Source organism: Euprymna scolopes, chromosome 28 (assembly GCF_053919585.1).
Source record: "Euprymna scolopes isolate OS-2025 chromosome 28, ASM5391958v1, whole genome shotgun sequence".
In the NCBI taxonomy this organism is placed as follows: Eukaryota; Metazoa; Mollusca; class Cephalopoda; order Sepiida; family Sepiolidae; genus Euprymna; species Euprymna scolopes.
The window spans coordinates 38,479,849-38,503,975 of record NC_136509.1 but is presented as its reverse complement, the minus strand read 5'-3'; the positions used below and the strand labels follow the sequence as shown (position 1 = coordinate 38,503,975).

At 32.6% G+C, this 24,127-nt stretch overlaps 1 protein-coding gene across 28 annotated transcripts in view; it reads right to left on the bottom strand.

Moving 5' to 3' along the window:
- The window catches only part of LOC145249568 (uncharacterized), a 585,438-nt gene that overhangs the window by 248,488 nt on the left and 312,823 nt on the right, over positions 1–24,127 (bottom strand). For all 28 annotated transcript variants that reach the window (XM_080111254.1, XM_080111253.1, XM_080111255.1 and 25 more), the window contains exons 4-5: positions 16,972–17,061; positions 9,605–9,689 (exon numbers count right to left, since the gene is read on the bottom strand). In XM_080111254.1, coding sequence (XP_079967380.1) covers positions 9,605–9,689; positions 16,972–17,061 — 175 coding nt within the window. The remainder of the gene's footprint in view (positions 1–9,604; positions 9,690–16,971; positions 17,062–24,127) is intronic.

Below are 24,127 nucleotides of genomic sequence, written 5' to 3'. Positions count from 1 at the left end.
TGAATAAGTGTTATGACTGGAAGAAGATGGAAAATATAAGTAAACAGATATGTTGGGGGCTTCATTAATGCAGCATTAAACAAGGAGTGGGAAGAAGAGTTCATCCAAGGCATGAAAATTGTTAAACAAAATGTTTTTACTGTAAGCTTTAAAAATAAAGGTACAAAATTCAATTTGAAATTTATTTATCTTCAAAGTGTACTTTTATAACTTTTACAAAGTAAGGTATAAAAATTTAATATCTTACTTTGTAAAATTTATAAAAGTGCACTTTGAAGATAAATAAATTTCAAATTGAATCTTGTACCTTTATTTTTAAAGCCTATAGTAAAAACATTTTGTTTAACAATTTTCATGCCTTGGATGAAATGCTTTTCTAACTTGTATCTTTTTAAGATTATATTTTATTTAATTTATTAATTTGGACTTTAAAAAAATGAATGTGGTTTTGCATGTATTTATAAAAACTCTTACTCTCTATTTCAGTTTGCATTTCTTCTCACACCACAACTCATTTTTGCAACCCCCTCTTTGTATTATTACAGGTCTGAATATTCCGTTTCAGTTTGTATTTCTCCTCACACCACAACTTTTTTTAAACTCCCTTTTTGTCATACATGTCTGAATAATGAGAAAATCTGAATTTTTTTAACAAAAACTTTAAAATAACTTTTTTAGATTAAATTTTTTTAAGCTTCTTTCAGAATAGAAAATCTTTACAATTTAATAAGGAACATATTTCATATAGGTTTCATTAAAAATATTCAGTAGATAATGAGAAAAATAGAGATGAAAATTTCAAAAGGACTGTATAACTGATTACGCTCAATAGTAGTCCTCACCAGCGAAAGTCTTTGTTATTGTTATTCTATTATTATTATTATTATTATTATTTAAAACGTTTTGTGCCCCGCTCTTTCACGCGAGGACTAATATATAAATCCCCGAAACAGTATTCTATGGGAAACACTGATGATCCCTTAAAAAATAAATTATTACTGGTACTATAGTGAATTCGGGAGAGCAAGTTGATGCAGTGATTGCAGGTGATTGAATGACTTACTGACTAAATGGTTTTCTAACGAATGATAAAAATAATTTTTTTTTTTTTTGTATAGTTTTAAAGGTTAAAAACTTCCAAGACTATATATATTAGATTGGTGCAAAAATGTTTTTGGACGTTCAACTATATATATATATATATATATATATATATATATATATATATACATATATATATATATATAAACGGCATTATTTTTGCACTAACCTAATAGTAATAATTAACATAGAAAAAATAAATTTTCAATAATAAAACAAACCTATCAGGATATAAAAAGCTCTACCCGATTAAGACAAGTAAATTATAGAATAAAGATAAGGAATAAAGTTGCAAGGGAAATCTATTACATAATCAATTTCATAAGGATTATAGAAAAAAAAAAAAATGAATGAACTATGTTACTTCGCTATTTCCTTTTGCTATAATGCTTATTGACCTGATAATGTATTAGGTTGCCCCAAAAGTTCATAAACACTTGTGAAAAATGGAATTTTTATGAAATTTTTTTTTTTTTTTGCATTCATATTGTTATTGTGATCATCTTTCTATTCCAGACAGCAACTGATAAAACTGAGCTGTGAGTTTTAATTAATTACTGCTGGAAGCGAGATCTTTCAATCAGGAAAGTCACAAAAGAGATTTGTGCTGCGAAAGGTGAAGCAGCAATTGCATATGTGGTGATCTCAAAGTGATACAAGCGTTTTGATTCTGGCAACATGAATCTTGAAGATAACGGGATGATCATTAAAGTTGTATGATGGAGACTTGCAAACTGGGTTTGGACATTGCGCCTTCATCGAGAATTTGAAAATTGGCTGATGAACTTGGAGTTGGCAAATCGAAAATTAATCAACACTTGAAGCAACTTGATTTTGTTCACAAAAATCCGTGTAACCTCACTGAAGCACAAGCCGACAGACGAGTTGAAATTTGCTGTCAATTGCTCAGCAATCCATTGAACGAACGTTTTTGGAAGCACATTGTGACATTGAATGATAAATGGATCTATCTGCTCCAACACAATTTAGACAAGCGATGGGTTCAGAAAACAAAAAACAAGACTAATTTGGCAAGAAAGTTATGTGTGTTTGGTGGAACTTTGAAGGAATCATGCATTTTGAGTTGGTTCTGAATGGTAGTGCCACCAGTGCCAAACTTTACTGTAACTGAGGTGGGTCTATGAAAAGTTGTAGCAACTCTGATGAACTGAAAGTGTGCTTTTATACAGCAGGATAATACCAAACCAGGAAGACCAAAGACAAGTTTGAAGAGCAAGACGACACATTGAGGTTCTGCCACATCCAGCATACAGTCCTGACTGTGCTCCATCAGATCACGGCCTTTTCCGATCAATGCAACATTCTCTGAAGGATTGCTAATTCGACTCGATTGATGAAGTTGAGGAAACGTGTCAAGAATTCTTTGATTTGAAGCTGGCTGAATGGTACTTTGACCAGATCCAAAAGCTTGCAGATTGGTGGGAGAAAGTCTTGAAAAATAATGGTCTTTTTTTTTTTTTTTTTTTTGGTTATAATTTGGCAAGTACAATTTCAATTTTTTGCAAGAGTTTATGAACTTTTTGGATAACCTAATAAAATTCCCTTGTAACTTTACTCATATATATATATATATATATATATTTCTGAAGAGATTCAATGTTTTGAAAAAAATATTTCATTAAATGACTTTAAAAAATTTAAGGAGTCACTGCTTATCAAGGCCCCAGGGCCACTCAAGCATAAGAGTTAATGACTTTCAGGTGGATGGTGACACAACATAGTAAGGAGTAGAAATGATGGTTTAAATTGAGCAGAATTTGATTCTTTAAGACGATGACTCAACAAAAATTTGTTTGCATTAGAATTGAAAATGACTGTTGCAGCCATGGTATTGTGCTCCACAAACGGGTAGTTCTAGGAAAGAAACTTTGCTCAGGATACCTCCATTTAGATTTAGGTACACGGGTAGAAGGAAAAATTATTGGACAGCAGTTGTAGATAGACAAGATTTTTGGTGAATTTTTTACAAGGGGGAACCACAGATTGAAACTGAGTCGAGCACCTACCACGAAAATAATGACAGAGCCGAGAGACTTGCTACATCTTTTTTTTAAGAAGTAGCAAGGAGGAGAATAGGACATCACCCACTAGATTTCAAAGTCATTTTTGTACTCTGTTAAGGCAGGAATGGGTGCTCTGAATGGCACCTCTACAGATGTGGCAACAGTATTTTATCTTAAGACGTATTTAATTCATATAGGGAGAGGATTGTGTCAGTTGTGAGATACTATCAGTGGCAGTAGAATGATCCATTTTTCCAGCAAGCTTAGCAATAGGTTTTATGCAAGTCTTTCATTTCCAACGCGGACTGAAGATTAGTTGCAGAAGCTTATCAAAGGAACTTTCTCAAGGAAAAAGACATTCATTTCAATTCAAGTAAGGGTCTGAGCATTGGTAGTGAAAGGAGAAAAGAATGAATACTAATGCCTCTTTATATAATAATATAAGATTTATTATTTTTAGTTATCCAAGGTAAATGTTTTAAAAATATTCCACAGTTTACGAATTTTAAATTAAATCAAAGTAAATTAACCCTTAGCCTTGAGTGACATTTGGCCTTGTTTAGTGGTGACATTAGCATAATAAAAAAGCGGAAGTGAGTCTGACCTAATAGATACAAGTATATCCAGCAATGGATATGGATATATATATATATATGTTACATAGAAAAATACGAGCATAAAAACTAATAAAAGTAAAAAAGACTAGTTGTTAAAACTGGAATAGAGAAAGACAAGATATTCTAGTAAAAAATATAATAAATTTATAACTTAAAATATTGCAGCATTAAGCATTTATATATAATGTTAAATTGAATTTTTAAAAAATTCTAATGCTGCAACATTTTAAGGATATTCTCAAGTTTAGTTTTGAGTTTTTCTAGTTTGGAAATATTTTGAAAATAAATCTCAGTTATCTCCCTTATATTTATTTTGACCAAATATTAAATGAAAACTCAACTTTTTATATTCATTTCTTATAGGAATTATATCAGTAATAAATGAAGAATACTTAATATGGAGTTTTTCAATCACTCTGTAGATATAAAAAACACTTTTATATGGATTGACAAATATTGTTTCAGTGTCTGGCCTAACTTATTGCATTCAACACATATTGTTCAGTGCTCCATTTTCTAAATGAACCCCTTTTCCTTTTGCAAAATTTTTTTTCTACAAAGAAAAAAAAAAAAAAATGAATGAAAAGTGCAATTTTATGACAAAAAATACAAAGATTTAAGAAAATAAAATAAATAACTTAAGTAATAAGTCCCCCCCCCCAAAAAAAAGTACTGACAAGTTATGAAAATAAAAGCAAAATCTTTTCTTATTGACAGGTTCTGTATAATTGGCCAACATTGATTATCAAATTAAAAAAAAAAAAAAAATCCAATATACGATTAGGTAAAAGTAGTGGGTGACGGATGCTGATGTTAAAATAAAAAGTTGTCATAGCAAATGAAATGGAAAGCAGCTACGACAAAATAAAAGGTCGTGTGACAGAGATGTTGGCTGTTGTCAGTGTGAGTCAGCCCCCCCCCCCCCGCCACCGCCTCCGCAACTCCAGAAAATGAATTTCCTGTGCAGACAAATTGGCAACACACACTAAAAGGAGGAAAATGCTTGCAGCAGGTGTCTGCAGACAATAGGAAGCGCCAACTGGAAAATTTCACCCTCTTTCTCTTATTCTTTGTTGGCGCATCATACCGGCTTCCCAATGCTTGTTGCACGGCACACAATTACACAAACAGCAAGAAATAACAAACGTTTGAACACAGATTTAAAATAAGTCTTTTTCTTTTTTACTATTGTAAAAAGCCACAAGCTGTACGTACCCTTCATAACCTGGTAATTCATTATTATTTTATTGTTCTGATTTTTTTAGATGAGGATTGATTATTCATATTATTTGGATTCTTTAGACTACTGTTCCCATCTTGAGTGTTATTTTCACAACGTTTTGGTCAATGTAACCTCTAATTGCAAACACCCATGGAATAGTGGATAAAGTACTTAGTAAAATCCAGTTGTAAAAGTTACTCTTCTGGAGGTTGAAGGTTCAATTTTTAGTGTGAGCAACACTCAGAACACAATTGTAAATTACTTAAGACTTCTACCAAATCATAACTGATGGAACGAGAGCATGCTATTCCATGAATTAAATACGGGATTCCGTTCGAAATTTCATACAGATTTAAGAGTTTGAGAAGATACACCTGAAGAAGGTCAGAAATTACATTATTGACCAGTGTGAAAAAAATCACTCAAGCTGAGAACAGTAATCTGAAGAATACAATATGAATGTTATTTTTTTATTTATTATTTTTTTTTTAAATTAAAATGATTAAAGTGCAATTCACAAATAGATGGGGGAGGAAAAAACCCCTAAAAATTTAAGATAGATAATTCATTCTTTATCTTAAAGTGAAAATAGGAATTATTTTCCTTAAATTGTGAGCTTTTTAGATTATTTAAAATGATCTCTATTGTAATAATCTTAATTGCTAAAATAATTATTTTTGAAAAGGAACCGAAGCAAATTTAATTCTTTTAACATAAAGGGCAGGCTACAAGGGTAAAAAAGAAGTGCTGGTTAATCAGATTCAAATATCAATTTGTCAAATACAATACTATTTAAATTTAAAACAGATAAAAAATCCAACTGACTTAAATTTATATATTAGAGATAAAAAAAAAAAGTAGTACACAAGTTAAGAGATTATTCTTAGTTTTCTCAAAAGATTAACAGATATGAAATTTCAAATAAATTCTAAATAGATTTTGTAAATAAATTCTAAATATAACAAAACGTGATTGTGGCCCAACGGATCATGGGTACATCTAGAGTTGTCATAGTTGTATATAATAATATATCAGGTTGGCGCAAATGTTTCCATCAATTAAAAATTTCATTTTGAAAATTAAAAACTGTTTTTGCAAATCTTTATTCATGTTTCTGTATTTACTGTTAAAAAATTAAAGCCATTTAAAATATTAATAGAATCCATGGATATTCCTTAAAAAAATTTTAAAAAGTATTTTATGAATATATAGAGGATTTGTATTTTATTACATACATCAACTACATTTGGTAAATATAAAAATACACAATAAGAATCTACTATACAATATTTATGTATTTGTTAATATTTAATTCAATAAAAATGATTAAACAACATGAAACTTATGATTATATATTTTATTGCCCAAATGTTGGGAATATTTTATTTTTTTCACATATAGCAACCATATTCTTGTCGGGGGGGGGGGGAACCATTGCATTTAGATGGTTTGTCTAATATATAATGATTGTATCATTGTAGTTTCGTAGATGTTGATCCAATGAAACTATGGTGCTTATAAAAAGTGTTTAATTACATGTAGAACGGTATTATTGAATAAATTTCTTTATCTAGAAAAGTGAAATTGTCTGTCAGTGTGTGTACATTTCCCTAACAAACTACAGTCAATTTTCAGTCTACAAACTCGATTTGACATAAGGGTGATTAAAAAGATTTTCCCAAATCTCAATCAGTTTTTGGCCAGAAGTTTGGCTGTCAAGGGGTCAAAGTTCAACAATTTGACCTTTGAAAACTCTACAAAGTCCTCCACCAATTTTGGATCAAAACACTTAAAATTTTAGATGTAGGTTACTTGGACATGGATCAAACTTTTTAATTTGATTTGAGCCCAAAACAATAAATGTTAAGGGGTCAAAATTGGAGTCAAAGTTAAAAAAAAAAACATTTGGCCTCTGCAATCTCTACCAAATTACTCAGCCAACTTTTGGTCTAAACATTTGAAATTTTACATAAAGTGTATTCAGACATAGGGCAAGCTTTTTAATCATTTTTTGACCAAAAATTTGGCTGCCAAGGGGTCAAAGTTAAAAAGATTTGATCTTTGCAGTCTCTAGCAAACTATTCAGCCAATTTTGAGTCTAAACACTTGAAATTTTAGATGTAAGTTACCTGGACATGAGTCAAACTTTTTAATATACATGTGAACATAAAGTTATGAACAGTACATAAGGCCCGAGCAAAGCTGGGCTGAACTGCTAGTTTATATAAAAATTCTTGGCATATGTGCAGACATGTTTCAGTTGTAATTTGTTTTTATTAATGTGTCATCGCTTATTAAGATAAAAAAATACTCAAGGATAAAGGATAATGGAACTGACAGTTGGCAATGAATAATATCTTCAGAGGATTAAAATAATAGATGAGAATTTGATTATTTATAAATTTTACATTGGACTTTAAAAACGACCATGTTGTAGTCAATTGGGAAGCAAATTTATGGTACTGAATTCCACTGATGGGAAGGTGTTGGAAAGAAATTTTGTTCATGGAAGTTTAGTTTAGTTTAAGGCACACAGATGAAGGAAACAAAATCATTTAGAATGGTTGTAAGTAGACGAGTTTTTGGTGTGACCGTTTTAAAGAGGGGAACCAGAGATTGGAGCTGAGTTGAACAACCATCTGGAAAATAACACTAAATTAGAGAGAGACGAGCAACGTCTCTTCTATGAGAAGATTGCTGTAGGGTAGGGAAGAGATGCCCTCCCCCCATAGACTTCAAAGTCAATTTTTTCAATCCAGGAAAGAGTGCTCAGAGTGTTACCTCTCCAGATGTGGCAACAGTATCCCATCTTAGGATGTAGTTGGCTCTTATACAGGTAGAGGATTGCATCAGGAGTGAGATACTTTCAGGAACAATGTGAAAAGGTATAAACAATGAAAATCCGCCCCTTCCCAATATTGATCCTGAATTTAATCATTGCTATATTTGCCAATTTACAATGAAATTGAGGAGTGGGGAGGAAAATTTGTGTTTTTTTTTGTTTTTTTCATGTGTGGGTGGTGGGACTGCATAATGAGATGCATCATCTTTCATTTTCCCCCAATTTGCAAGGTTTGCATATTCAACAAGGTTTTGCAAGCTGAAGGTTGACTATGGCAGACCTAGATAAAAAAATAACGCTGACAGACCCCACATGAAAAATATGAATCTATGAAACACAAAAATAAACATGAATTATAAACTGAAGAACACATCTGTCCAATTTCATTATAAGATGAACAAGATATTAAATAGATGAATAAAAAAAAAGATGAACACAAAAAACGTGATTGTATTTATGTACATCTATACTGTGATGATTTGATTTGCTACAAGAATTTATGAACATACGCTGTGCAGACGATATTTGTTTGCAATTTTAAACGGCAAATTTTTTGCATATTTTCTTTTAACTTTCGTTGTTAGTTTTGTCTTCATGAAGCAAATACGTTTAGCTACAACCACTGCCAACAATTTCTATTACTCTATTTGTATCTTAAACAAAATGAAAATTCGATTTAAAAGTAAAATTTTAGTTAATTGAAATGCTTTTTGAGATGAGTATTATTTATTTATTTAATGCGGCTATTATCCTCATCTTTTAGTTATTGTTTCATGACGTTTCGGCGAACTATTCCTCTCGCCTTCATCAGGTGGTTACTGCAACGGGAACTCAGAATCTCTTAATTACTGCCTTCCATAGTTGTTGTCTCACCACGTTTTGGCCAACTAAGCCTCTGGCTGGCTTTGGGTAGGATTGAAACCGCGTTCTTCAGACGATTCCCACCTGGAACCATAGTGATTCAACATCTCTATCCATTGCGACACAGGCCCCGAAAAGTGATGAAGGTTGGATTTTTTGGTCTTATAAATCCATGTTTATTATCTGATCGTCTATTGTCGGCTCTGTACCGAATGGCATACATTATTTTACTTAATTGGAATTCATTATTGAGATGAGTATTAGCCATTTATTGCAGACTATTATCCTCATCTTTTAGTTGTTGTTTCACGAGGTGAGCATTGTCTAAAGATAGCAGTTTCAATCCTACCCAAAGCCGGCCAGAGACTTAGTTGGCCAAAACGTGGTGAAATGACAACAACTATGGAGGGCAGTAATTACTGAGGATGCACTTAGGAGATTCGGAGTTCCTATCCTGTAGCAGTAACTACCTGACGAAGGCCAGAGGAATAGTTGGCTAAAACGTCATGGAACAAAAACTAAGAAAAATGAGGATAATAGTCCGCAATAAATAAATGAATAAAGTTTTTCTTTTCTAGAACAACCCATCTGTGGAACACAATACTGTGAGACTGCTTCCCAGCTGATATAACAGTCATTACCAAATATAACGTAAACAAGTTCTTGTTAAGCTGGTTTCTGAAAAAATAAAATTCTACCCAATTTCCATTATTACCGATCATTATTGTGTTGTCTAACCATCCACCTAACACTGGTCCTCAAGTTAGTGTTGAATAAACAGTGACCTAGTTGATAAAAAAAAAATGAAAGACAGTCCTTGTCTGTTTCTTGTGATTTACACCAAGGGAATGTCGGTTGAATAAAGATCAATTTTAGATTTAACAAAATTTAAAAAAACCTCCTCCATCCTCTTCACCATATCTGATCACACACTTACCTTGGCGATTGCTTGTTTTGCATTGAAATAAAATAATTCAATCGCTGGTTTGTCCCGCAGTTGAGCGATGGTTTCCACATAAAATCTATAAGGAAAAAAAAAAAAAAAAAGATTTAGTGATAAGAATAAATATATGATACTATTTCAAACTTAAACGTGACAGAAACCTCACCATACCACCACCAAATGCTGCTTCAAACTCAAGCATTGCATCACATTTTATTTATTATTTATTTTTACAAGTTGTAGCTAACCAGCATTGCCCGGTAGTGTATTTATTTGCAATTTGTTTTTGTGTTGTTTTTTATAGAAAATATTTTTTGATTCAATTAAACGAAGCTGTAAATAACTCTGGACGAGTTATATCCACCCTCCCTCGTTTGAGGATTCAGAGCCTAACAAAGTATTTTTTGGAAGGAATTAAGTAGAATTACAGAAGGAATTAAGTAGAATTATAGGCTATTTTTCATATTTATCAATCCAAACTAGTTCTGGTTTTGAAAGTCTCCTGAAGTCTATGGGATTTAGTTTCAAGACACATTTGTGCCATTCTCGAAATAACTATCTGGGAGTACTAATATCTAGCAATCTCAGGTTTGATGACCACTTGTCTTATATATCCAATAGGGTTAATAAGGAACTTTATATGATGCATATACTAATCTACCAAATTCCTCATGAGGAATTTTGTAGATTAGTATATGCAACATATAAATATATTTATGCACATTTTACAACTGGGCAGCCTGCTAATACTAATACATTAGTAATAATATCTTCTCTATATAAATAAAATGAACTTATTTTTCTCTTCTGATTTTGACTGTAATAGGATTAAAAATCAAGACATTTCATGCAAATGTAATATGCACAAACTGCAGCACATTATCTGAGGTGTGCTATAAGCCTATTACCTCTACACTTGCTCGATAATCGTACATTTTTCCTGGTGAGAGTTCACTGCCAAAATCTGTTAGAATCAATGGAAGTTGTAAAATCTGTTCTCTCTATTAAATTCCTCCTTTCCCCGCTCCCCATTTACACCGCTGCTTGATCGTTCACAAGGGACTTTTACGAACGCACACTGATCTCGCGTTTACTAGTTGCTTACAAAAACTGACATGCTTCCTATTGGGGGAAACGCACCACGGTTACTTATACATTGCTTATTTACCATTTATTTCAAAACATTATTACACTAAGATTTAAAAAAAAAAAAGGATTCTCTCCATTTTTTGGTGATTTTTTTTTTCTTTTTTCTTTAATCTTACATATAATACATCATTTCCTTTTTATTTCGTTTCGTTTGATGCTTCCTTTTTCTGTTTCCGTTTTTCTGATTATAGAGTTAAATATTACTTTTCCGGTCACAATAATTATAAAAAACGTGATTATTGGATTTTCGAAATGTAAAATATAATATTTTATCGTAAAGTGATTATGAACAAATCATTATCGATTAGTAACAAATCATTTTTTGAGTGCTTTAAAATATTTACCGATGCGGATCGAAATTACTAGATTTTAACATGTAAACATTGCATTTCAATATGCAACTATTAACGTCCGATTCGTAAACCCTAACATTACAGAGGAAAGGGGGGAGCCATCACGAGTTATTCAACTTTGTTTCTCTTTACACTACCAAAAAAAAAAAAAAAAACCCAAAAACAACAAAAAGAAAACAAGGATTTCTTCCATTTTTTTCTTTTTTAGATACAGAAATATATAATACCTAATTTTCGTTTTATTGCGTTACGTTTACTTTCGTTTCGGTCCGTTCAACATCTTTCCTATTTCCATTTTTCCTATTTCTTTTCGAATGTAAACATCGTTAATTTTCATCTTTTGTCAACAGAGTTAAAATATAATTTTTTCACACGAACATAGATTTGGAACAAATCAAATTATGACTGATTAAAATATTTACCGACAAAGATCGAAATTACTATTTTAAAACGTAAACAGTCCGTTTTGATATGAACCTATAAACATCCGATTCATATACCCAAACATTACGGAGGAAAGGGGGGAGGTGTTCCCTATTTTTTTACATGTGGCCATCCTTACGATAAAAATTATACCGTTTGGAAATGAAAAAAAATTAACGATTCTGCCTACACATGCGTATAAAAATAAACTTTTTTAAAACAATCTTTACCAGCGCAAAGCAAAATCTGTTATAATTAATTAATAACGTAGAAACAGGTTTTCTTTCTTTTTTTTTTTTTTTTTTGCGATACAACTACTTCAAAAAACTCGAAAGTACACTTTTTCCGAGTTGTTTCTATGAATGCTTTTCCTTTACTAAAAACCGTGGTACACATTACCGCTGTGCTTTAAAACAAACTTGAACGTACGCTTCTTTTTCCCCTAATGGTTTTTATATCGGAAACTATGGATGCTTTTCTCCTAGGAAATTTTTACTTCACGTCCACCTACACAATTTAGAACTTCGGTGGGTAGCCGTTGTTAATTCCGAAAGCCGTTCTTAACATGCAAAGGATTGGGGGTATTTATTCCTAAAGCCGTTTGGGACAGGGGGTGTTTATTCTCATACCCATTCTTACCATGCCAATATTAAGGGTGTTTATTATTAAAGACGTTCTAAACCTTCTTGCCTCTGCAAATTGTAAATACGCTTTTTATCTTCAGCATCGTCGTAAACCTTGGAGAGTAGTAATTACAAAACAAAACAAAACAAAAAAAAAACACAAGAGGTAAATATTTACTTTAGGTCCACCTCCAGAATTTTTTACATGGGTGGGTAGACGTTTATTCTGAAATCCGTTATTATTGGGAGCTTAAAACAGAGGTAAATTTTTACTTAAAAACACTAACAAATTATCCAGTTATGTAGAAATGTAAGTTACCTTACCTTTGCTTACATTTATTTATTTTTGGAAAACTTTTCGATTCTGTGTATAGTAACCCCCCCTCCCGCTCACCAAAATATTGATTGAAAAGTAACATTTTTGATTACAACAACCACAAAAACAAAAAAAAAAAAAAAAATCGATTAACCATTCCAACATGTTCGGCTACATCCATTGACTGCTGGTCGAGCCCAAGCCATGATTGATGGAAACTCCTAAGGATCCGGGTCAGATTCTACAAGAGTACCGTTTTCTGTTCTTTTTTTTTTTTTTTTTTTTCACTTTTGGGGCGGATTGCTGTAATGCTGTACTAACAATACAAGAAACATGCATTTTTCTTTTTATTAGATTTTTCAATTACACCAAATTGAGCCACAGCAACGCGTGGCAGGGTACAGCTAGTATATAATAATATATGTTAGTGGTCTGGCAAGGCCACAGGGAAGACAACAGAAGCAGCAAAACTAAAGCTGGCCTGCTAGGACACTATATACACAAATGAAAGCAAATTTGGGCATATTTTATTGGTTTGAAAATATAGCTTCTTTTTTACCAATTGTCATAAAATTTTAACCATAGAACAGTATTATAATTTTCAAAAAGCCTGCAAATTTTCATGTAGTTTCGTCCCACGGAATCAAAGATATGAGCATTTCAATATTCCATTTATAGATATACTACTTTTTTTGGCAATTTTATAAGTTCCAAATCTTTGCGACTTGATCAGAATTTAACAAATGAAAGTTCATTGAGAAGCTAATAACCTGAATTGTGTAGTGGGCCATGTGACATTTTACCTTAAGGTCGCACATTGTTTAAACAAGCGGGGGATCACTTTTCTATATTTGTTTAACGTAAAATAAGCACCTGCTTAATGGCCACCTTGCCATTTATTTTACGTTGAATATAGAAAAGTGATCCCTAACTTTTTAAAACTATAATTTTTTTCATATCATTGAAATTACTTGTTCCCTGGAATTTTAACTGTTTTCATTTTCAGCACCCTTGAAAACCTATAATAGTGGTAATTTTAAAGGAGTTTTTGTGAGTGGAAAGACACTGCACCTTTACCAATATTTCAATCATAGTCATTTGCTTTCCTAGTTTTGCATATGAATTACAAAATATCTGATATTTCCCCAAAACCTTTGGCCTTGATAGAGGGGAAACTTGCTATTATGGTTTCAAATGATCTGAAATAACAGCAAGGGGAGACTTGATTCCAAATATTTCTCATGTTATATCTACCCTCTTTGCTTTTCATACATAAAGTAAATTTTACAGTGTATAGAGATTATTTGATACTGGAGATATTCATTTGTACTCTATTTCCAAAAGGAAATGCAGTTTTTTTTTTTTATGTGTCATGACGGAGGTCACACCGATACGTCCTCAAAGGTTAGAAATTGAGGCTGAATGATGTTTAAATGTCCAACAACAGTGTTACCTCCACGATGACATGTAAGAAAAAGAAAGAAAAAACTATTTCCCGAAGAAGAATATTTTATTTGAAAATTAAAAAAAAAAAATTTTTTTTTTTCAATTTCAATTTTATTTTAATAAATAGAAATGTTTATTAAAATCAATTTTGCACTTGCCTGGTCTTTCAACCGTAAAATCTTAAATTCATAGCAATATTTATTTTGTGTACAAGAGAATGTATTATTGCATGTAATTTGGTTAAGTATTAAAAAGTGTTTGTTGGGGGAGATCTCAAAATCTCCCGGAGGACATTGACGCAGAAGCGTCACATCTCCTTGGGAGTTTGTAGAAAAAAAAAAAGGTCACATTCAGAGTTAAGTGCAGGATATTCAATCCTATGCATATCATCATGTTAAGATGAATTACTTGAAGACTTCTGCCCACTCATGGCTGACGGATAGAGAGAGCATGCTACTCCATGTAGATTAAATAAAGGCTTCTGTTTGAAATTGTGCAGATTCCCAAGTTTGAAAGAAAGACCATCCTCAACTCACGAGATACACCTGAAGAAGGCTGGAGGTTACATCATCCGAAACGTTGTAAAAATAGCAATCAAGAACAGTAGTTGGAATAATGCAAATAATACACATCGTCAATCATCTCAACGATTCAGAAATATTATGTATACAAATAACAAAAGAAAAGGAATGATAAATTTTTTAAAGAGTCTAGTTAAGAGTAAGATAGACAGAAGTATGACCAGCAACCTCTCTTCCATTCCCCACACTTTTTATGACCTTGGAAAATGTATTTATCAATATTTGCATTTGTTTTTTTGTTTTGTTTTTGTTTTTTTAAGTATTGTGTCTTGTCTCTTATCCTAAGCCAGAAAGAAGAAGAAATTCTTTGAAACAGTTTTTTTTTTGTCCCATCAAAAGTACCTCTTTAAGGGAAGCTGAATATGCCCTACATCAAAAACCATGCCATAATTTGTCCCCCTTCCCTCCTCACATGGGGAGGGGGGGCAAGTAAATAGGAAATACATTATTTTTGTAATATAAGTGTTTTTTTAAGGTTCTGTGCTGTTTATTTGTTTTTTGTTGTTTAAGTTTTTAACTAGAAAAAGAAAGTCTTCTCCAAATAAAATAAAATAAAAATGTTTGTCATTAAGTCGTGGTCTGTTTATTTTTTTCATTTGTTACTAGCAAAGTTACCCAGCATTGCCGGGGCCAAAAGTATAACATAACTTCTACCCCCCCCCCTCCACATTCTTTCTTCTTCACCCAGCAGATTCCACTCCTCTCTCTGGACACACACCATAACTAGAGCCAGCTCAAGGGAAATAACTGGAAAAATAAGAGTTAGTTCCCTTTAACTAGTGGCTGGAAAACACGACTATATGATAACATTAAAAGATGCATTTACGTCTTGATAATATTAAATGACATGACCACCAAATAAAGAATCTTTTTCTTTCAATTTAAGGTACTATACACTGGTGGTTATGCCAATTAATAAATGCCAATTTTGTGAGATTTTGTATATTTTTCATGTTTTAATTGGATATACAAGCAGACATTTATAGAAAAGATTGTATATATATATATATATATATATATATATATATATATATATATATATATATATATATATATATATATAAGGACCATCACTTAAGGACAAACATTCATATTATTTAAATTCTTCAAACTACTGTTTTTATTGTGAGTGTTATTTGCACAATGTTTCGATTGATGTAACCTTTGACCTCCTTGCGGAACTCTGGAATCTTTATGTCTATCCACATGGACCAGTGGATTGGTACTTGGTAAAATTCAGTTGTAAAAAGTTACATTTCTGGAGATTGAAGGTTCAATCCTTAGTGCAAGCAACCCAAAAATATAATTGTGAATTACTAAGAACTTCTACCCAGTCATGGCTGACACAATGAAAGAATACTACCCTCGTTGATTAAATAATGGGGTCTGTTTAAAATTCTGTGCCGACTTCTAGAGCTTGACATACAGATTCCCAGAATTTGACAAGATACACCTGAATGATGGTTGGAGGTTACATCAACCAAAACGTTTTGCAAATAACAGTCAAGATGAGAACAATAATTCAAGTAATATGAATAATCAATCCTCATCTCAAAAATTCAGAACCGATAAACATTTTTTTTTTTTTGTTTATTGCATATAAACACTTGTTTGTTTTGGAGCCAGAGTTGGCCAATTTTTACAGACATTAAATTCTAAAGTGATGAATTTGTTTCAATTACATGGTGGAATTTTTTTTTTTGTAAAAATAATTATAGATCAGAACTGGATTACTTTGATTATAAAGACTATAGTTCTCATCTTAGAATTTATTTTCACATTTTGGTTAGTGCAATCACCAGCACTGAATACACGGTATAATCACATTTACGCACCAGGTTCTCATTAGATTAGCAAAGTTGAGCCTGGTCAGTATTAGATGGGTGACCACTTAAGAATACCAGGCGCTGTATGTAGGAGGACATTGACTCCCCACCCTCCTGTACAAACTGCAAAAATTTAAGGTTATCATCTCCCCTAACAGAGATATGGATGAGACTGGGGACCACTTGTTAATTTGATATTCTCATGATACTTCCTCCTTTGGAGGAAGCTGGTTTAACCAGCCTAAGATGAATGCTGATGTTTGTTGTTGTAATTGCTGACTCCAAGTGCATCTTCTATGGAATTTCGAACAGAACTCTTCATTTAAAATCAATAGTTTCCACAGTTCAACAAGATGCACCTGAAAAAGGTTGGCGATTACATTGGCTGAAACATTGTGGGAATAACATCACAGATGAGAATAGTAGTTCAAAGCATCCAAATTATAAATCCTCATCTATACAAAAATCCGGAATAAGATTAGAATTACTCAACTTTCCATCTTTAAAATTGATTAAACAAAAAACCAAAAAGGTAATTTGAATCAATTTTTAGCTTTTATTTTAACAAAATGCTAACATTAACCTTGGATTTTAAATAAAAAAAGTTGATAAAAAAGAAGGAAAACTCATTGAAATAAACTTACTTTATTCCTAAATGCAGCAAAAGTTGAGATCTTCGAGGCAAGTCATGATCAAGGACTTTCTTCTCTTGTTGTAACCAGAAGGTCTGCCCTCTGAAATTGGGAAAGAGAGAAACAGTTGCAATTAAATTCAACATGGTTTTGAATTTCATGGTTAATAAAAAAAAATAAATAAATAAATAAAATATTTGCAAAAGCAATTACATCTGATTGTAAATAAATGTATTTTAGTTCATTTGTAACTGTAGAAGTTTAAAAATGCAAAAACAAAAGAATCTAAATAATATAAGTTGGTTTGGTTATCTTGTAGCATATCAACCTTTTTCAAGTTATTTAATGCGAAATCCAGTCATTTTGATAAATGCTTTCACGTTTCAATTTTTTTTGTATATCATTAAACATTTATTCATGGTTTTTGGCTTGGTTGTTTCGTAGAGAAAAAATGTTTTTGACTTTGCAGAACATGATGGAATTTAAAAAAAAAAAAATTTTTTTTTACATAGGAGTTACAACTTATCAAGGCCCAGAGGCCACTCGAGGATAAGGGTTAATGGGTGTACAGTAGTCGATGGGATTATAATGTAGTAATCGTAAGTAGTGAAAATTTTGTAAATTGGATTACTTTAGGAGGACAATCATCAAGAACTTGTCAACGCTGGACTTGAAGACAATCAAATAATATAAATCCCATTGAATTTTGCAAAAGGAAAAAAATAGCATAATCGTTTGGTGCATTTAAGTCAGATAGTCGATTTCTTCAGACAGCCTGATCTTGAAGCACCAGTATATAAGAGTTGGAGTAAAAAGTAAAAGAAAATAGGAGACCAACTCTCAAAATATCAGTTGACATACTGCTATCTTTGTACTGCACTGATGGCAAGAATAGTCTATAGATTGTTTTAACAACATTAACGTCTGGCGAGTGTGGCACTAATTTATTAGCATACCTACTGATGAGACGATCTCTAAAGTGTCCTTGCAACCATTGTAAAGTCGTGTGTGGAATTGCTCCATCCTGCTTAAACCACTGTTCATCCCTCACAACAACCGCAACTGACAGTGATGGCCTTGAGAGAGAACTAAAATGTTGACATTAACATTTGGAGAGTTTTCTGCAATGGTATCACACACACAGCACAACTGATATCAACAAAACGTGTCATAGTCTGTGTTTTCCGTTGTAAGTTTGCGTTGCTTTTTTTGTCTATACTTGTACGCCAGGGTTCATGCCCTTAGCAATTGCCGATATGACAGACAACATGGGTAGAGCGAGAACCAGATGAAAAAAATGAATAGAAGGCCACAGCACACAGTGTTGTGGTGTTGGTGATTGTCTGTGGGAAACCACATGTCTTCACACAATGTGCTCAATAAAAATAAGAATTTATAAGATGTGTCCATTCAATCTGCAAATTTACTGATAAAAATGCTACTTTTTTTTTTCAAAGCTTGACAGACCAGTGAAAACTGCATTTTAAAAATAACCTCAAAACATTTCAGTCAATCTAACCCAAAATTTAAGCACATATTCAGTATCACAGTTACAATACTTGGCCTTTTGGTCAAGATCAAAGTGTAGTATCTGTTCTTCAGATGCTGCACTTCCATTTCTTGTTCTCTTTCAATGAAGGAGCAGTCCTTCACGACTGAGACAATTTTTTATTTTTGTACCTTTTCTCCACGTTAAAAAACGACCCTGGTGTCTAACTCTGTCCCGTGGGGAGGCATTGTAAATAGGTACAATCAATATATGGGTTTTTATCCAGATTGGCTGACTGACAAAAAAAAAAGAGAAAGAGAAAACTCATTAGATATTACAAACCAGCCAGATTAGCATACTAAAATTAGTAAATATAGTGAAATTTCCTTCCGAAAGAGAAGGAAATTTCACTATATTTATTCATTTTAGTATGCTAATCTCGCTGGTTTGTGATATCTAATGAGTTCTTTCTTTCTCTTTTTTTTGTCAGTCAGTCAAACATGTGATAACTCATTTTCTAGGTTATTTTGATTGAAAGTTACTGTCTTCTGCAACAACTGATAATTAAAAAAAAATTTTTTTTTTTTTTTCCAACTTAATGTGTACAATATTGTACATCTGCATGCGTAATTCTTAACAAGTTTTGACCAATCATAATTCAGTGGCTAACTGTGCTACAAACATCAATTCGATATTATGTCTTACAAATACATTGAAAGTTTTTAGACATAATGAGAATAAAATTTTGGTTTGCAACAGAAATTAAACAATTCCTTTAATAACCTGTTCCCTGTTGATTGCAGTGTAATGCTGGTTATATGCAGTTCTAAGAGGTTAACAGTCCTAAGCTTCGCCTTCCCTCTTTGAGAAGGGGTTAGTTTATTACGAATCATTTAAAACGCTTTCGTGAGGAATGCCAACGGGGCTGCACAGACAGCTTTTGCAGGGTTAGAGTGCTCCTCCTCTGGAAACACTGACTTGTAAATCCCACTTTCCGACCCTAGTTTTACATTTCTCGTGGTGGGAGGGAATTAAATACCTACCTACTATTAGTACTTATTCAAATGTGGGGGCGACTTCATGTGAATGTCTGGTAAATATTCTTATGTCAGTATATATATATATATATATATATATATATATATATACACGTTTTTTTTTTTTTTTGTCAGCATTCCTGTTTGATAAATAACTATTATTCTGTGGCAATAAACACACAAGGGAAAACTCATCTCAAAGATAAAATACCAAAGAAAAAGAGCTCAAATAAAACCACATTATGACTGAAGATGTAGAGCCAACAGTTTTAGACAGAGTTTAGGAATGACAGGAGAGTTAGATGCACGGAATTGTAAAAATTGTACCAGTCAATAACAAAAAAGAAAACATCGTATAACAAGTAAATGTAATAAAAACAAGTTCATCTGTATAAATAAATCAGTAGATATATGTGTGTGTATGTGTTTAACCAATAAATTCTTAAACTACTGATCATATAACACTGAAATTAACAGGAAATAGTAATCATACACCAAGGATGGTTTATAACGAGTAAAATCTTTGTTTGGATGAATAACGTGTTCAGAAATATATCGACAAGTTAAAATGCAAAATGTTCATTTCAACTTGCTGACATAATTCAATCATAGCTAGAATTGGTTTAATTTTAAATCTTCCTTATCTATCTGCCATATTAGCTCAAACGGTAGGGAACATAGCTGAAGATCTAAATGTTTTGGTTTCGATTTAGCTGATGGCAAGCAAGTCATTTTTTTTTTTTTTTTTTTTTTTTTTTACTTTTGAAATCAGTACTATATATATATATATATATATATACTGGTAGGACCCGTTAACCGGCATTATCTGGTGGAAGCATGGCCCCCCCCCCTCTCGTAAAAAGTTTGTTAGGTTGTTGTTAGTATTGGCCAATCTCCAACCCCCAATGTTAAAAACGGCTTTTGGAATAGACACTCCCAACATCCTCATGGTAAAAATAGCTTTCGGAATGGACACCCCCAACCTACCCCTGTTAAGAACGGTTTTCGGAATAGACATCCCATTTTGTGGAGGGGGGGGGTCAAAATATCTACCCCAAATGTAATCTTGATAATCGTTGTCATGATCCCGACGCGAAAATACTATGAACCAACCTGGCAATTTTGGGTGTTCAGTGTCGGTCGGAAAAAATGAAAATGTTGGGTACTTACGTATTTTTTGTTATTATTGCGCTGAAATAATGTTATTATTTTGAAAGTCATTCTGAACATATTAGAGGAGTGTGTTTTGTAAGTAAGCTGTGCTTCCACCTTAAAATTTAATAATCACATCATTACATGTTCAATAATAACGCTATTAAATTTAACCTGTATAAATTTCGTGAAGCATTTATAATATAGACAAATCGTTCATGTTCGTGTTGACCTTTAAGACCTCCTTTTAGTTATGGGGTGTGCGTCAGTCAAGGAAAAACACTAAAAAAAAGGGGGGGGGGTAACTACATTGCCCGAAAACTTCTATTAAGTATGAATCTTTTTATGACTCAAATAGGTCACAAATACGTAGATACATGAAAATTGGCTCTGTAATAATAAATACGAAATCTGCATGAATTAAAATATAATTAAGCATATTTTACGACCGTCAAGACCCCCGCCCCCGCAAGTAAATAAAGTGTAAATGTTTATTGAAAGAAAGTAAGGCATCTGTATATGATTATATATTTATATGTACAGTATTCATTTAACTAATTAACCGATCATTATGAATTTTGAAACACTGCTTCTAGGCACATGGACAGTAAAGAGGGGCTGAAATCCCTTAATAAAAATTCGGATACCACCGATTTGTTAACTTTTAATATGTATTTAGACATCAATTAAAACATCTCCAAGATAAAATACTAAAAAAAAGATCTGAAATGGACAAATAACAATCCGATTAAAGAAAGTCTGATTTTGACAAAAGTTAATTTAATAACTTTTATACAGCCTGACATCGCAAATGCATTTGACAAGTTTTATCACCGCACAAGCAAAAAGGCCCAGCCTATAAAATAAACAGTAAATTCTTTTATAAAACAGAGGCGTATTCGAAATGAATGTTGTTTTATAGCACAATTGTACTATGATACTTGACTGTTGTATGTTTCACTTTAATTCAAGTGATTATGTAAAAACATTTCATAAAATCAATAGTATGCTCTTTAATAAGGCATTGGAAATGAATATTTCTGTTTAGAGCACAACTGAACCACGATACTTGACTTTTGCAATTTAAATATTAAGTGAAACCATTATGTAAAATAACTATAAAATCAACAAAAGATTCTATACAGTGAAATGTAGACTACAAGGTATTGTGGATTAATTCATTGAGTGGGGGGGGGGCATATAAAACTTCCTCCGGGTATACTACAAGAGTGGGGGGTCCCCAACTCACTGCTGATGCTATTCTCTATCTATATAAGAGCCAGGTACGTCCAAGGATGGAATACTGTTGCCACATCTGGGCAGGAGCTGCTAGAAAGGACTTGGCCTGCCTTGATATAGTTCAAAATAGACTTCGTAGCCTCGTAGGAGATGTCCTTTTCTCTTCCTTGCAACCTCTATCTCACAGAAGAGATGTTGCGAGTTTGTCTCTGATGTATCGTTATTTTCATGGAAAGTGTTCGACTGAGCTTCAATCTATGGTCCCCCCTCGCCAAACTTTCACAAGAAACACTCGTCTAGCTGTAAACACTATCAATAATTCCCCCCACTCTTTATCTGTGCCTAAACCTAAACGTAGATTCCATGAACAAAGCTTCTTTCTTAGAACTGCACGCCTGTGGAATTGTCTTCCGTTTTCCTGCTTTCCGGCTGACTACAATATGGTTGTGTTCAAGTCTAACGTAAATAAGTTCTTGATGAGCCGTTCCATATAAGTTATCAAATTTACCAAATTTTCATTACTAATGATTACTATATTGTCCAATTTCTACTGTACACTCTTTAACCCTTATCCTTGAGTGGCCTCTTGGCCTTGATAATGTGGTGATGCCTATGTAAAAAAAAAAATAAAAAAATAAAACTAGAACAGGCAATCAATTTGATTGAAAAATGGTTCATTTCAAAAATGGAAAAAATTAAAGTATGGGAGGGTGGAACATTTGTTGATTCTCATTCAATCCAGGACACGGTCGTGTGTACCTGCTAGTATGTTCATATATTTTTATGTATTTTTCTTTACACATTAATTATGAATTTTAGAATGCAACTGCCAGGCGCAAGGCGTGGTAATGTGGGGTATATTTTATTTTTCATACTCACAACTAACCCAACCAGCAACAAAATCACACCTTGTTGTTGCGGTCCCTAGATGACAAAGCTTTCTATTCTAATTGATTCTTCCCTCAAACTGCTAAATTTTGGAATTCCCTCCATGTTCATACTTCCCTGACTGTACTAACATGCAAAAATTTGAATGTAATAGGAACAGGCATCTTGCTGCTCAACTCCCCAGTTTCCCATTAGACATGATCCCAAATAGTCACCTTTTTGCCACCTCTGTGGCAATATGCTTTTTTTGGCGGTGAAAAAAAAAAATTAATAAAAATATCTTTAATCCAATACAAGACTTCTACTGAAGTGCAAATAGCTGTGGTAAAGTTCAAAGGGACAAAATGGTTGAGAGTTGAGCAGCAAGGTATTTGTTTTCATGACATTTAAATTTATGCATATTAGTAAAATCGGAGGAAACAGGGAACAAGGAGGAATTCCAACGGCAAGAAATATGAAGAAAGTAGTTATTAGATTAGGAAATCTCCCACCATCTAGTGTAGGGACCTCTATGACAGAGTGGGGCTTTGCTGCTAGTTGGGTGGGTCAGGGATTATTTACCTTGATGAAGGAGGTGTATAAGTGTGTATATGTTAAGTAAAAAGAAACCCTAAACATTGTCTGTAGCTAGCTGTCTGGTTATGTCTGACCCCAGTGATTTTCCTTTCCGCCCAATCTACTTTTGCCCAGCTTTGACCAATCTGCCCGATTTCTCTTGGGGGACCTACTTTCAACTACTGCTAACTGCCCCTAACTGGAAACTTGTCGACTCACAATTGTCTGTAAAATTATGCTCCCACTCCTCAATTGTCTGTAAAATAATTCTGAAAATATTGACTTCAATGTCCTGTCTTTTGTCACAGTCACCATGACACCTTAATTAACAACCCTATTTATGATCACCCTTGTTAACCATCTCACCCCATTATCTTTCTACTAGCCTCGCTTCCTATTAGTGATGAGTCAATGGTAATATTTTCCCCGATTCCTAAATCTCTAAATATTTAACTATAGAAATGTTATTTTTCCAGATTATCATAAAAATACATGTTAAATGTGCAGATATTTTCTTAAATGTAAAAATGAACACTTATTGGGGATGATCTATAGATGTTAGTTTCACTGATAGTTTAAAAATCAATAAACATTTATTTTATCATTAGTATCAGCAGTGGATAATTTTAAACAAAATTGAAAAAAAAAAAAAAAAAAACCCACACAAAAAACAAAAAAAAACAAAGAATCATTTTTGGCATCGGAAAATATACACAAATTTAATAAAGATTTCAATACTCATAAAAGTTTTGACTTTTCCGATTTCTGATTCCGATTAGTCTTTCCAGCAATGTTTCCTATAATTTTG